Source organism: Malaclemys terrapin, chromosome 2, assembly GCF_027887155.1.
Source record: "Malaclemys terrapin pileata isolate rMalTer1 chromosome 2, rMalTer1.hap1, whole genome shotgun sequence".
In the NCBI taxonomy this organism is placed as follows: Eukaryota; Metazoa; Chordata; order Testudines; family Emydidae; genus Malaclemys; species Malaclemys terrapin.
The window spans coordinates 11,887,784-11,900,942 of NC_071506.1; the positions used below are offsets into that span (position 1 = coordinate 11,887,784).

General features: G+C 43.4%; 1 protein-coding gene across 1 annotated transcript in view; it reads left to right on the top strand.

The window, feature by feature from the left end:
* COL22A1 (collagen type XXII alpha 1 chain) overlaps positions 1-13,159 on the top strand; it is a 310,551-nt gene that overhangs the window by 198,744 nt on the left and 98,648 nt on the right. The window contains exon 23 of the mRNA XM_054020800.1: positions 9,212-9,265. Coding sequence (XP_053876775.1) covers positions 9,212-9,265 — 54 coding nt within the window. The remainder of the gene's footprint in view (positions 1-9,211; positions 9,266-13,159) is intronic.

Genomic DNA, 13,159 nt, shown 5'->3' on the forward strand with positions numbered 1-13,159 from the left:
CATGTTGAACTGACATGGGTCAGATGAGTCTCTCAGGCTTTAACCCTTAGAGTGCTGAGGACAGCTGTATTCTCAGCTCAGTATTTTAAATGCGGGGGGAGGTGGCTGGAACCAGACTCTCCTTTCCCTTCCCCTTATCGGTTCTTCCCTTTTGCACCAGAGGAGAATCTTCACAACTCCCTAATGCCCACCTTGTTCCCATTCCTCCTGATCATAGCTTAAAATGGGTGGACTGCATCAGTTGATTACCCGTTTCTCTGAACAGTCCTCCTGATGTGAACCACCTCCACCCTGCTGGTTCCAGCTGGAGGGAGTAATCTGTAACTAGCAGCAGAAAGAGATAGGTCTTGTCAGGAGCAAGGGGGGTTTGAACAACAACTTAGGGTCAGGCAGCAGCACATTTGGAAAGACCCAGTCCCAAGCTGTTGTGCTTCCCAGTGGCCAGAAACCCTCATTCATCTCTGTCCCAGAGTCCCCGTCAGCGGCTCCACAAACTGGCTGATCCCCACTGTATTGTATGTTACACTCAGATCAGGCCGCTGTTTTAAACTGGAGCATTTTATTAAAAGTTTTGTCAGAATCAAACAAAAGCCCCACTTCTGGAGCGTCTCCTAAAAGCACTAGACTCTATTTTGACTTTACCCTGCTCCCCTGAGCTGTGTCCCGTTCCAAACCTTAAAAGTACAGGCCATAGGAAAATATAGCAATGGCATTCCATCCAGTTCTTTGCCCAAAAACCAGTCCACATTTCTGGTACCATATATATCTTAATATATGAGTGCTACATATATCCCTGGGGCCAAACCCGTCTCTGGTTTAAGACAATGGCTACTCTAAAAGTGAATCTGGCTACTTGGAATTAACCAGGTGTCCTAAGGCTTAAGCTTTGTTGTACGGTGAGTTGGAAAATAGCCTTGTTCTACGATATCTGTTAGAATTCTCCCCCCTACTAATCCATAGCCCCAAATTCCCCCATGCTTCCCTAATCCTCGTTCCTTACTTGACTACCGTGTGCTCTGTGTGGGCGCGTGGACCATGCAAACGACAGTCTCCCTCCTTGCCAAGGCAAGTGAAACAAACAGCACAGGAATAGAAATGTAGGCAAACGAACAAAAAGAGCAATAATGTGATTGAGCATCTAGATTAAACCAAGAGCAAAACTGTAATTGCCAGCAAGGTAAATATATTCATTCTCAATAAAACACATATTTTTAACTGTGCCATTATTTCAAGTTGCTGATCAAGGCAAATAACATACCCTCTTACGTAGTCAAAGGATACACGCTGATCTACACTTAGCTGAATCTTGCTCTGAACAGAGCATAATTGGTGGTTATGTCTTCTGTATTAATAGGCGATGTGACATTTTGCTGAGCTTTCCTCTCATAGGTATAATTTCTCCTGGTGAGTGTCTTCATTGCTTTCCAGCCGGGCTGTTACATTGCTCTGTTGTTGTTTGATTTTGACTAAACTGTGAATGGCCAAACCTTTCCCCCGCAATGAGGGAAACTGGTCTCCCTGCCTTTCTGCCTCTATAATTATATGTTGCTTTAAGGGAGGTCTCATTTTGAAAGGCACAAAGTACATGAGGGAAGGACAGGCTCCTTTCGCACCACTGGTAGCAGCCACAAATTAGCCTACCCTATCATCTGTATGGATATAGAACATCTCCTATATATTTATAATTGCAAGGCAAGCTTCTACTTATTCCCCACCCACGCCCTGAGCCGGGCTTGGGGAGGAGTGGCGCTGTAGCACTTCAATGGAGGCTTCCTGAGTCATTTTGTCTGCAGAGGAGTGGGTTCCTAGGCAACATGCTCAGCAGCCTTTGAAGCTCTCAGATCCACCTCTCTGCAGAAGACCAGCACAAGGTCTGTGCAACCCTAAAGCCTTATCTGAGGGTTTAAGTGAGACTTAAGTGGGGCACTGGGTTTGTGCTGGCCCAAAGCGCAGTGGTGAATTTCACCTATAGATGATATCTGTACTGCAGCTGGGTGGGGGTAATTCCCAAATTGGGTAGGTATACACATAGACTCTTAGGCTTGGTCCACACTGGGGCGGGGGATCGATCTAGGAAATGCAACTTCAGCTACGAGAATAGCGTAGCTGAAGTCGACGTTTCCTAGATCGAATTAAGTTTACTTACTGTGGGTCCACGTGGCGCAGGCAAGCTCCGCCGTCAACAGCGCTTCCTCCTCTTGGCCAGCAGGAGTTCTGCAGTCAACGGGGGAGCGCTTCTGGGATCGATTTATCACGTCCAGATGAGACGCGATAAATCGATCCCAGAAGATCGATCTCTACCCGCCGAATCAGGTGGGTAGTGTAGACCAAGCCTAAGTCTTTAAGACCAGAAGGCACCATCATGATCATCTAGTCTGACTTCCTGCACATTGCAGGCCACGGAACCTTGCCCACTCACTCTTGTAATAGACCCCTAACCTCTGGCTGAGTTACTTACTCCTCAGGGAATTCTGTGCCAAAAAATTAAAAATTCTGCACAAAAAAACAAAAATTTTGCACACAATATTTTAAAATTCTGCATAATTTCTTTGTCAAAATAACACAATGTAACCATGCCCATTTCAATTATTTTGGTAATTTATTTCAAAATACCTGTCAGCAAGTATGTTTGTAACAATACAGACAACAACAACAAAAGATTCAGGAAATGTTTTTGACAAATAGATTCCTTAATAGGCAAATTAATACAGAACTTTGAGTAATAACACTCCTCTACAGCCAAAATGCTTCTGAAATAAATGTAGTTAAACTTTACTAATTCTGGGTCACTGAGAATGAAAATGGTGCTTAAAATTGTTGATTGGCTCTAGTTTTCAAGATATGCTATTGGGTCAGTATATACGACCCTTGACTTGGGAATGGCGGAGAATAAGTGAGTTATAAAGGGAAGGGATCTCAATTTAAACCAGAAATGACTAAAATACATCTTTGACTGGATCTAAGAATAAATCTATGACTGGGTTTGGACAGTACTTGCTTTTTAGGCAAAACAATGAATGATGCAATCTGAAGCTGGTATTGCGTCATACGTGATATGGATTGCATCATGTTATTCCTAGAAGTCATGGATGATGCAATCATAACGATGCTTACATCACTCTGCTGAACAAATTGCCCTATATCAGCTCTAGAAATCATACAGTGTCGTGCTCTCTTATTTGTCAGTGTTTGATTTTGCAAAGGGACACATTTCTGTTTAGCCAAAGTGAGCAGAGATGCCTCGTACGTGTATGAACAGTGCAGATAACTTCTGCTATGTTTGGGGTGAAGTGACTTTTGCATCACAAAAGCGCAGTATAACCACTATGGTTAAGAAAGCCTATCACCTTTATTTTGGCTGCAAAATTGGAGATCAGGATAAGAGGTGGGCCCCACACATATACTGCAACACTTGTGCAAAAAATCTTCGCCGGTGGTTGAACAGGAAAAGGAAATCTATGCCTTTTGCAGTGCCAATTATTTGGAGAGCGCTAACAGATCATACCAGCAATTGTTACTTCTGCATAGTGCCTCCAGTTGGGAAAGGTGTGTCAAAGAAGAAAAAGTGGAATGTGCATTATTCAAACATTCCATCAGCTATACGCCCAGTACCCCACGGAGAAGGACTGCTGGTTCCTGATGCACCAAAATCATTCTCACTTGAGTCAGACGAGGAAGAGGAAGAGGATGAAACTTCTGGTCCTGAACCATCAATGTCACAGGACCCACATTTTCTCCCATCCTCCTCCTCTGAACCACACCTCATAACACAAGGTGAACTGAATGATCTTGTCAGGGATTTGGAACTACCCAAGAGTAAGGCAGAGCTGTTGGGCTCCAGACTACAGCAGTGGAATCTCCTGGCAGGTGATATTAGGGTTTCCCTGTTCCATGACCGTCAAAAGGATCTTGGCCCACTCTTCTTCATGGAAGGTGATCTTGTAGCCTGCAACAACATCGATGGTGTGATGGCAGCCCTCAACATCGTTCACGATCCAGATGAGTGAAGACTGTTCATTGATTCATCGAAGACGAGTCTTAAAGCTGTTTTACTGCATAATGGCAATGTTTTGCCATCAATTCCAGTTGGTCATGCGGTCCATATGAAGGAAACCTATGACAACATGAAACAACTTTGAGGTGCATAAACTATGACCAACATCAGTGGCAGCTTTGTGGCGATTTGAAGGTTGTTGCTCTCTTGCTTGGTCTGCAGACTGGATACACAAAGTACTGCTGTTTTCTCTGTGAATGGGATAGTCGTGCAAGAGATTCCCACTACATCAAGAAAGATTGGCCACTCCGACAGTCATTGGAGCCTGGGAGGAAAAGTGTTCAGCATCCACCACTTGTTGAATCAAGGAAGATTTTGTTACCACCCTTATACATCAAGCTGGGTCTGAAGAAGAACTTTCTCAAGGCCATTGACAAAACACAAGCAGCTTTTTTCCCTTTGCTTGAGATGCAGGCTTCAGGTAGTTTTTGCAACTTTAACTTAAAGTAATTCCAACTCTCCTCCACATTCAGTTTCTTGAGTTCTTCAGTCTAGTCCACTTCCCTAACTAATTCCCTTATTTTTTTTTAAGTTTGCCCCTTTGAAATCAACGACCCTAGTTGCAGACCTGTTTTTGTTTATTGTTCTATTTAGTTTAAATTGAATTAACTCACTGTCACTTGAACCAAGGTTGTCCCGTACAACCAGTTCTATGAGGTCCTCACTACTCACCAATACCAAATCTAAAATGGCATCCCCTCTTGTTGGTTTGGTGAAGAAATCTGTCAGCTACCACAACCAGGGAAATCTGGGCCCTACCATTATTAGTACTACTTGTCCTACAATCTATATCTGGGAAATTAAATTCTGCCATAATCACACAATTCCCAGTAATGTTTATTTCATTAAAAACAGGCTAGCTTTGATTGAGCTAGTGTGTCAAAAATAGCAGTGTGGCTATGGCGACACAGGTAGTGGCTTGGGCTAGCCACCAAAGTGGACCTAGTATCTCAGATGGGATTGCATTCCGGAAGCTAGACTCACCCGTAATGCTCTAGCCCAATTAACACATAACTGGCCAGATGGATGGTGAAGGCAGGGGAATATCCAAATTACATCAAGAGCCGGACCAAAGGTGTTAAGTCCACATTTTTTAATGTGGGATAATATTCATAGGAAATTGAGGTTGAGCAGTTTGTTTGGCTAAAGTATCCCTATTGTGTATAATCCTGTACACTTCCCTAGCATCTGGCTACATGCCGTACTTATCTCAGCAGTCCTTGACTGTAAATTGGCAGATCCATTGTGGAGACAGGCATACGATGTGACACTTAATTTAAAGCTTTCATTGCTGTGCTGGGCTGTGCAATTTGTTTGATCCATTTGGAACCAGACTTATTGCATCCACATTCACTGTACTTCATTATTGCTGAAAATGAAAATCACACTGCTGTAATTTTACATTGTCTGGGAAGGAAGAGCCAGCCTGGGAGCCATTGTTAAGCACTAATCCCGTCTTTCTGCATTAATATTTTGTTACTGGGGTTTTTTTTATAAGCACCTTCTATACTTGCTTCCTTTCTGCCAGATGGGGAAATGAACATTGCTATTTGGACTACAATAGTTTGATTCTCTTTGTGATGTGGCTGCTGCAGGTTAAAACTCCAGGTGTTCAGAAGCAATCGGCCTGGCAATGGCTGGTTGAATATGGTATTATGGAATATTGGAAGTGCAGGGAACAATGAGAGGAAAAAAACATAAGACACATTTGAATGGCTAGCATAACATATTTGTCTGGTGTGGGACAGCTGGCTGCATTAACGCCTTCTGTCATAGCAGAGCCTGCTAATCACTTTGTCAGTTCCTTGCTTCATTTTTGGTCATTTGACAGTATTTATTTTTATTAAGAGAAAAATAAGCAAAGGTCCTGATTCTGCCCTCAGACTCACCGACCTCAATTAATAGAGTAGGTGAAAAAACTGAAAAATGTCTCTTTTTTTCATGTTCCCCCCTATTAAAATTCAAAATATAGACAAATTTCCCTGAAAACTCTCATTCTGGCACATTTCCACCTGCTCTCCTGCCATTCAAGTCCTTGAGAACCACATGTGTCCCTCCCTGGACAGAATTTGACTCAAGCAAAGGAGATTATTACACCAGGAAAAACCTGAATCTCTCTCTCAACTGTAAACTCTGCAACACAGTCACATGCACAAAGCATGGGATCATCATGGGATACATCCGTAAAAGAAATCACACCACTCAGCACATGACATTTATTTAATCACATTTTGGATGAGTTGTAAGAATAGAAAGAGAACTTCTTTCTCTCTGAGGTGCTTATATGCCCCCCTATTGCCATAGCATCTGTCCATCTCCCAGCTATTGATGGGTTTATATGCCACAACAGTGCTGTGATGTAGAGATTATTTCCCTCATTTTACACATGGGAAACCGAAGCACTAAATATTTTAAGTGACTTGCCTGAGGTCACACAGGAAGTCTGTGGCAGGGCTGAGACAAGACTCCAAATGTCCTGAATGTAATCCAATCCCTCAGCTATCCTTTCTCCACACCCACCTCCCCTTTGGACCACACACCAGATTTCCATTGTTCATCAGTGTGCCCCGATATCTGATACAGCTGGATTCCAAAATGAGTATATGGTGCACCCCTCACATGCGCACACTGCAGTTCCTGCATCCGGCTTCCCTTCCTGGGTTCCTCTGCAGAGGGCCCTCTGGGCCTGCAGAGGGATCGGCCAAATCTGCCTCTTGGGGACCAGGCCAACCTTGACTGGAAACACCTTATGTGTCTCTGGAGTATCCAGATTTTTCCATAGATCTCCACATAGGGGAATCTAGGGATCTCATTGGATGCCATTGCATGATACTAGTTTGTGGTGTCTGTTGCTTCCTCCCAGAAGCAAAACTTTTTCATTAACAGGAGCATAGACATTAAAAAACAGTAAATTGCTTTTCTGGGTCATCGAGTTTGGCAATTCTAGAATTGTTACCAGTTCTAGAATTGTTACCAGTTTAGTGCTGTCTCCTTTCTTATTAAGTATAGGGACTAGCACTGGAACTAGTAAGCTCTCTAATACTGGAGTGAACTTTTTATGTGCACACCATGTACTAGCAAAGGAAAGGGTGAATTCAGCTTTCCTAGGATACCTGGAACTGACTATATAGGGAAAAAAATCCAGATGTGGACTTGTGTGTTTTACTTTTATAGGTCTATATCCATAACTGGATGAGCACATCTGTCTCTGTGTGTGTGCATGTGTTTGTGTGAGCAACACAGATGTGCAGAGAGTATCAATTCTGCTGGTGAAATGTATAAACTTCAGCTTAGTTTTCTCGCAGCAACATTCCCATCCCCTACTCACTCACCTGCATGTTCGCCAAAATTGAGAACAAGCATTTTAAAGGCAGCAGTCAGGGAAACCCAGTGAGGGCAGTTTAGACAGCTTTGTGACAGTTACACACATCTGACGAGGAAAGACCAGTAAAATTATATTAAACATGTGAGTCTATTGTTAAACAATTTGTTTTATTTTAACAGGCAGTCATGCTAGAGGGCTCTTTTGGTTTATGAAGCTGGTGAGGTGTTTGGTACCAAGAAAATAAGAGTATATTTTACTTTTCTATAGTACCTTTCATCTCAGAGGCTCTTAAAGTTCTTTACAAATTACAGAGATGCAGAGGTGCTGAAATGCAACCGCCTCTAAGATGAGAGAGCAGACAGCTGGCACACAACTCTATGCAAAACAGTGGGAAGAGGGGAAATTTTGGCTTAGAACCTACTGTATCAATAAAATGTGTTTGTGTAAACAGATCTTAGCCTTTCACGGGTCAGCTTTCTATTTAACTGTGAAAACAACGAGGAGTCTGGTGACACCTTAAAGACTAACCGATTTATTTCGGCATAAGCTTTCGTGGGTAAAAAACCCACTTCTTCAGATGCATGGAGTGAAAATTGCAGATACAGGAATAATATATATTGGCACATGAAGAGAAGGGAGTTACCTTACAAGTGGAGAACCAATGCTGACAGGGCCAATTCAGTCAGAGTGGATGTGGCCCACTCCCAGTAATTGAGGAGGAGGTGTCAATACCAAGAGAGGGAAAATTGCTTTTGTAATGAGCCAGCCACTCCCAGTCCCTATTCAAGCCCAAATTGATGGTGCTAAGTTTGCAAATGAATTGTAGTTCTGCAGTTTCTCTTTGAAGTTTGTTTTTGAAGGGTTTTTTTCTTGAAGGATGGCTACTTTTAAATCTGTTATTGAGTGTCCCAGGAAATTGAAGTGTTCTCCTATTGGCTTTTGTATGTTACCATTCCTGGTGTCTGATTTGTGTCCATTTATCCTTTTACATAGAGACTGTCCGGTTTGGCCAATGTACATGGCATTGCTGGCACATGATGGCATATATCACATTAGTAGATGTGCAGGTGAATGAGCCCCTGATGGTGTGGCTGGTGTGTTGGGTCCTATGATGATGTCGCTAGAGTAGATATGGGGACAAAGAAGGCAACGGGGTTTGTTACAGGGATTGGTTCCTGGGTTAGTGTTTCTGTGGTGTGGTGTGTAGTTGTTGGTGAGTATTTGCTTCAGGTTGGGGGGCTATCTGTAAGCGAGGATTGGCCTGTCTCCCAAGGCCTGTGAGAGTGGGGGATCATTTTCCAGGATAGGTTGTAGAAATATTGAAAATTGTTGAAAATAACGGAATTGTTATTGAAAATTGTTGAAAATCACAGAACACCACTGACCATCACATACAGCTCCCAGTTAAAACCTCTCCAGTGCATCATCAACGATCACTGGTTGAGCATGAGCATAAACCAGTCTTTCCTATCTTCACGTTATGGGCCTGAATTTTAATTCAAGGGAATTTCATCTGCTTACAGACAGACCTCAACCATAGCACCGGCTTCCTAGTACTCCAGCTCTGTTGTGACGCTGTCCTGTTTTCCAGAGTAGATCTCAATTTGGCAGTGCAATATTAGCACAATTTAGAATTTTACAGACTCAGGGGAGTCATTGGGAGTTGCGTGCAGAAACCCTGGGCAGAATCTGGCCTGTGAATTCTAACTGTTCCGTGTGGTTAACATTTGCACTTTGCTGGTCCATGAGTGTTTCAAAGAGAAATTCGGGACTAAGTGAGAAGCAGTCTCTGTTGCTGGTTTGTAATGTCTGATTTTCTCTTGACTGCACAGGGCAAGAAGGGTGAAGTCGGTCTCCCGGGACTCGATGGCTTGCCTGGACCTCGGGTGAGTGACGTTTATGCTTTCTTCCTTAGAAACACGATAGCAATAAAACCAGACGTGATAGAGTTTTGGTAAAAAGGGACGCCCCTGTCTGAATAACATTTGTTCTAAGAAGCCGTCAGGCAGACAGCAGTGCTGCATGCAATGAGTTACACTGCTTCTCCTTTTCTTTACACCAGTTTTACAGTGGTTTAACTCCAGGAGCATGAATGGAGTTATTCCTCTTTTACACCAGTCTATGTAAGGAGAGCCAGGCCCAGTGTTTCGCATTCACTTTAATCATTCTTAACAGTCTCTCACGAGGTACCTGAACTGGGTATCTACCAGGGCATTCTCTGGACATCACTTTGACATCACTATTCCCAGGGTGAGATCCTCTCGGTTTACAGTACTTAGGGCAACATCTCTGTTAATTGCTGACTGTGTGAATTGATCATTGCAGAAAGACACCCTGTCAGTGCAGCAGGGGAAGGGGCTTTTTAAACCTTGCTTTGTTATTGGTCAGGTGGCACATCCCATGGAGGGGGGAGGGATAGCTCAGTGGCTTGAGCATTGGCCTGCTAAACCCAGGGTTATGAGTTCAATCCTTGAGGGGGCCACTTAGGGAACTGGGGCAAAAATCAGTACTTGGTCCCATTAGTGAAGGCAGGGGCCTGGACTCAATGACCTTTCAGGGTCCCTTCCAGTTCTATGAGATAGGTATATGGAGGCCTTTGGGATTCATTTTTCCTTTAGGGGAGGAGGATGGATAAAGAACTTTCTTTAATAGGATGTGTTTGCAGTTCAGTGTTCTCCAGAGCAAGGGAGATTCCCACTCTTGGGTCTGTTCTTACATAGCCCATTGTTCTAAGGTTACTGGGCCAGCTTCTGACCACTGCAGGGGTCAGTGGGGTTGCATGAGCAGTACATTAAGGCAGAATTTGGCCCGTTGGCTCGAGCATGGCGTGTCATAGGCCCTGCAGGGGGACCACATTGACGCTTGGCACCTCCAACTCTCATTTCCTTTCCAGAGGCTTTTGTAAGCAATGCGAGATGATCTAAAGGGGCGGTGATTCACAACCGACCCCGTCTTGCAACAGAAAAATGCTTTGGGAATTTGTCACAGGATGAGTGGCTCCTTTAAGGGGAGATGGGGCCAACTCTACCTATGCCCTAATTAATTAGCTGCTTCCCAGCTTGAGGAGATGGGACTAAGGGAGTCAGCTGACTCGTTAAAGGATACCTAGGCCTTAGACAAGTGCTGAGAGAGATCAGTCTGGGGGAGAAACCGCAGGGGCCACCTCCTTTGGGAGGTCCTGAACCAGGCTCTACAGGAGAACAGTACTCCAGGGAAACCAGCCTAGGTGCTGAGTGCTCAATACAGAGCAGACTGGGACAGAAAAGGTCTCACCTGAGCTGTATATGAGTTTTAGTGATGAATTTCATTTGGGGACTTTGTGGATTGTTTTGAATTATTGATGTTATTAAACCAGTCCTGGCAGGGGTATTAGCAGCAAGAAAGCCTGTGTGGAGTTTATTAAAGAGTCTTGAAGAGGAGGAAGACTGAGGCAGGGTACTGCAGAGCTCCTGCTGGCCATGAGGGAGCTCTCAGGAGGTGACTGCCCTGTTACAGAATCTCTTCTCTTCTCGCCATAAGGAAAGGGAAGATGGTCACAAACCCTCTCGACCCCTTTGTGACCACACTCCCCAATTGAGTACCCAAGAGAGAATATAACAACACATTAATCCCCTTTTTAAGAATACATTATCAGTCCTAAGATTGGGGAATTCAGCTCTACAATCAGTTAAACTTTCAGACACAGAAGAGCCTAAATTCTACAGTGATGGGTAATATATACGGTGAATAAGACACAGTTAGCTGTTGGTTGTTTTTGCTTTGCTGATACTTATTATTTCCCCTGGCAAGTAATGCTCTTGTTACTAGGAAACATCAGCTAGAAATCAAGTATCAGAGGGGTAGCCGTGTTAGTCTGAATCTGTAAAAAGCAACAGAGGGTCCTGTGGCACCTTTAAGACTAGCAGAAGTATTGGGAGCATAAGCTCTCGTGGGTAAGAACCTCACTTCTTCAGATGCTAGAAATGGATTCTATAGCAAATGTTCTGTATTAAGGTGTTAAGATGACTGTGAAAGCCATCAGAGACAAAATCCAATGGTTTGCTATGTTGGTTCAGGTGAAGCCCATTACATCCAATTTAGAATGCTGCAATGTCTGTGCTTTTCGGGACTCAGTTCATTCTGCGGCATCTGGTTTAGCAGTTGTTCAGCAGCTGCCTGGAATGGGAATGTATTAATGTGTTTTCAAATACATTTTAAAGATTCCTTTGTAATGCTGGATGACATTAAAACTTCCCGGTGAGTGTTATGGACATTATGAATAACCCAATTTTTTAAAAAAATACAGTTCCGGATAGCTGTCTCTGAATTAATCAATAATTAACGATTACACAGTGAACATAATTCTACCATAACTGAAGCTCTGCAGGGTTTTTTATATACTTTCATGGCACTATTTCAATATTCATGATGAAAAAGGTTGCTGATTTAGCATTACACAGCTCTTCCCTTCGCACTAGCAAAACAAAGCTTGCAAATTTTATGTTAATCAGAAAGAGATAAAACTCCACTACCATCAAGGGAGTTTTAAATTGACTGACCATTTGCTGTTCCTCCATTTATATTAACTTTAAGAATAAAGACAATTATGCATCTTCTTGTAACAGCACCCTGAGCTGTGCATGTGATTGTAGACTTCCAGATACATTGGATAAAAAGAGCTTCAAATTTGGTCATAATGAAAGCACCTTCCACCTTATAGCACTTTTTAATGTCAGGTTTTTAAGGGTGTTTTTTTTTTTTCCAATCGTTGCTGCTTTATTGTCTTTTAAATAAACCAGCGCATGGATTCAGGGAATACTCAAGAGGAAAAGAGAATGTCTCAGACGAGGTCCTTAAAGAACAGTCACAGGTTCTGTCTTCTCCTGCTCAAAATTCTACTCCGGCTATGTCTACACTACCGTAGTAAGTCAACCTAAGCTATGCTACTCCAGCTATGTGAATTATGTAGCTGGAGTCGACGTAGCTTAGGTCGACTTACTGTGGTGTCTACATGGCGCTGGGTTGATGGGGGACACACTCCCGTCGACTTACTTTACTCTTCTCGTTTGGGGTGGAGTACTGGGGTAGACCAGAGAGCGATCTGCGATCGATTTGGCAGGTCTTCACTAGACCCACTAAATCGAGCCCTGGTGCATCGGTTGCCGGAGCTTCGATCCGACTGTAGTATAGACCCCATTGAAGTTGGGGTAGAGCACAGGACAGATGCAATAATGGGATCACAGCACATTTTCACACATGCTGCGGGGCGTGAGTGGGTTGAACCGGAATGTGTGTCTTTATCTAAGGCCACTGAATGAGAATGATTTGTGTCTAGGAGGAGACGGGTGCACTGAGTGAAAGTTAAGTTCACTTGGGGTAGCAGAATACCTCACAGCAGTTCTTGTCCTCCCTGCCCGTCTCTGATGGCTGTCCAGGAGGAAGGGAAAGATCCTGTGACACGTTGAGAAAAGACTATGGGATGACACCAATGCCTGTGATAACATTCCCTCCCTCCACAAAACACATGCCACTTTTCAGCTTGTGCGAAGAACTGGTTGAAAAATAGGATAGACTTTTTGTGACAACAATGCCCCTCTTTTTTCATGAACATTTCAACCAAAAAACTTGCTACAACTGAGAATGTGGAATTTTTTTCAGCCAGACCGGTTGTGTGTGAGCTGCTATTGAGTGCATTTCTTTTACATCTGCCTTATCTTTTTAAGCAAAATTAATATTTGTATTTCGCAAGCACTAGCAATGGCATAAGAGCTTGTGTAGACTAGCACAGACTATCAGTAGGA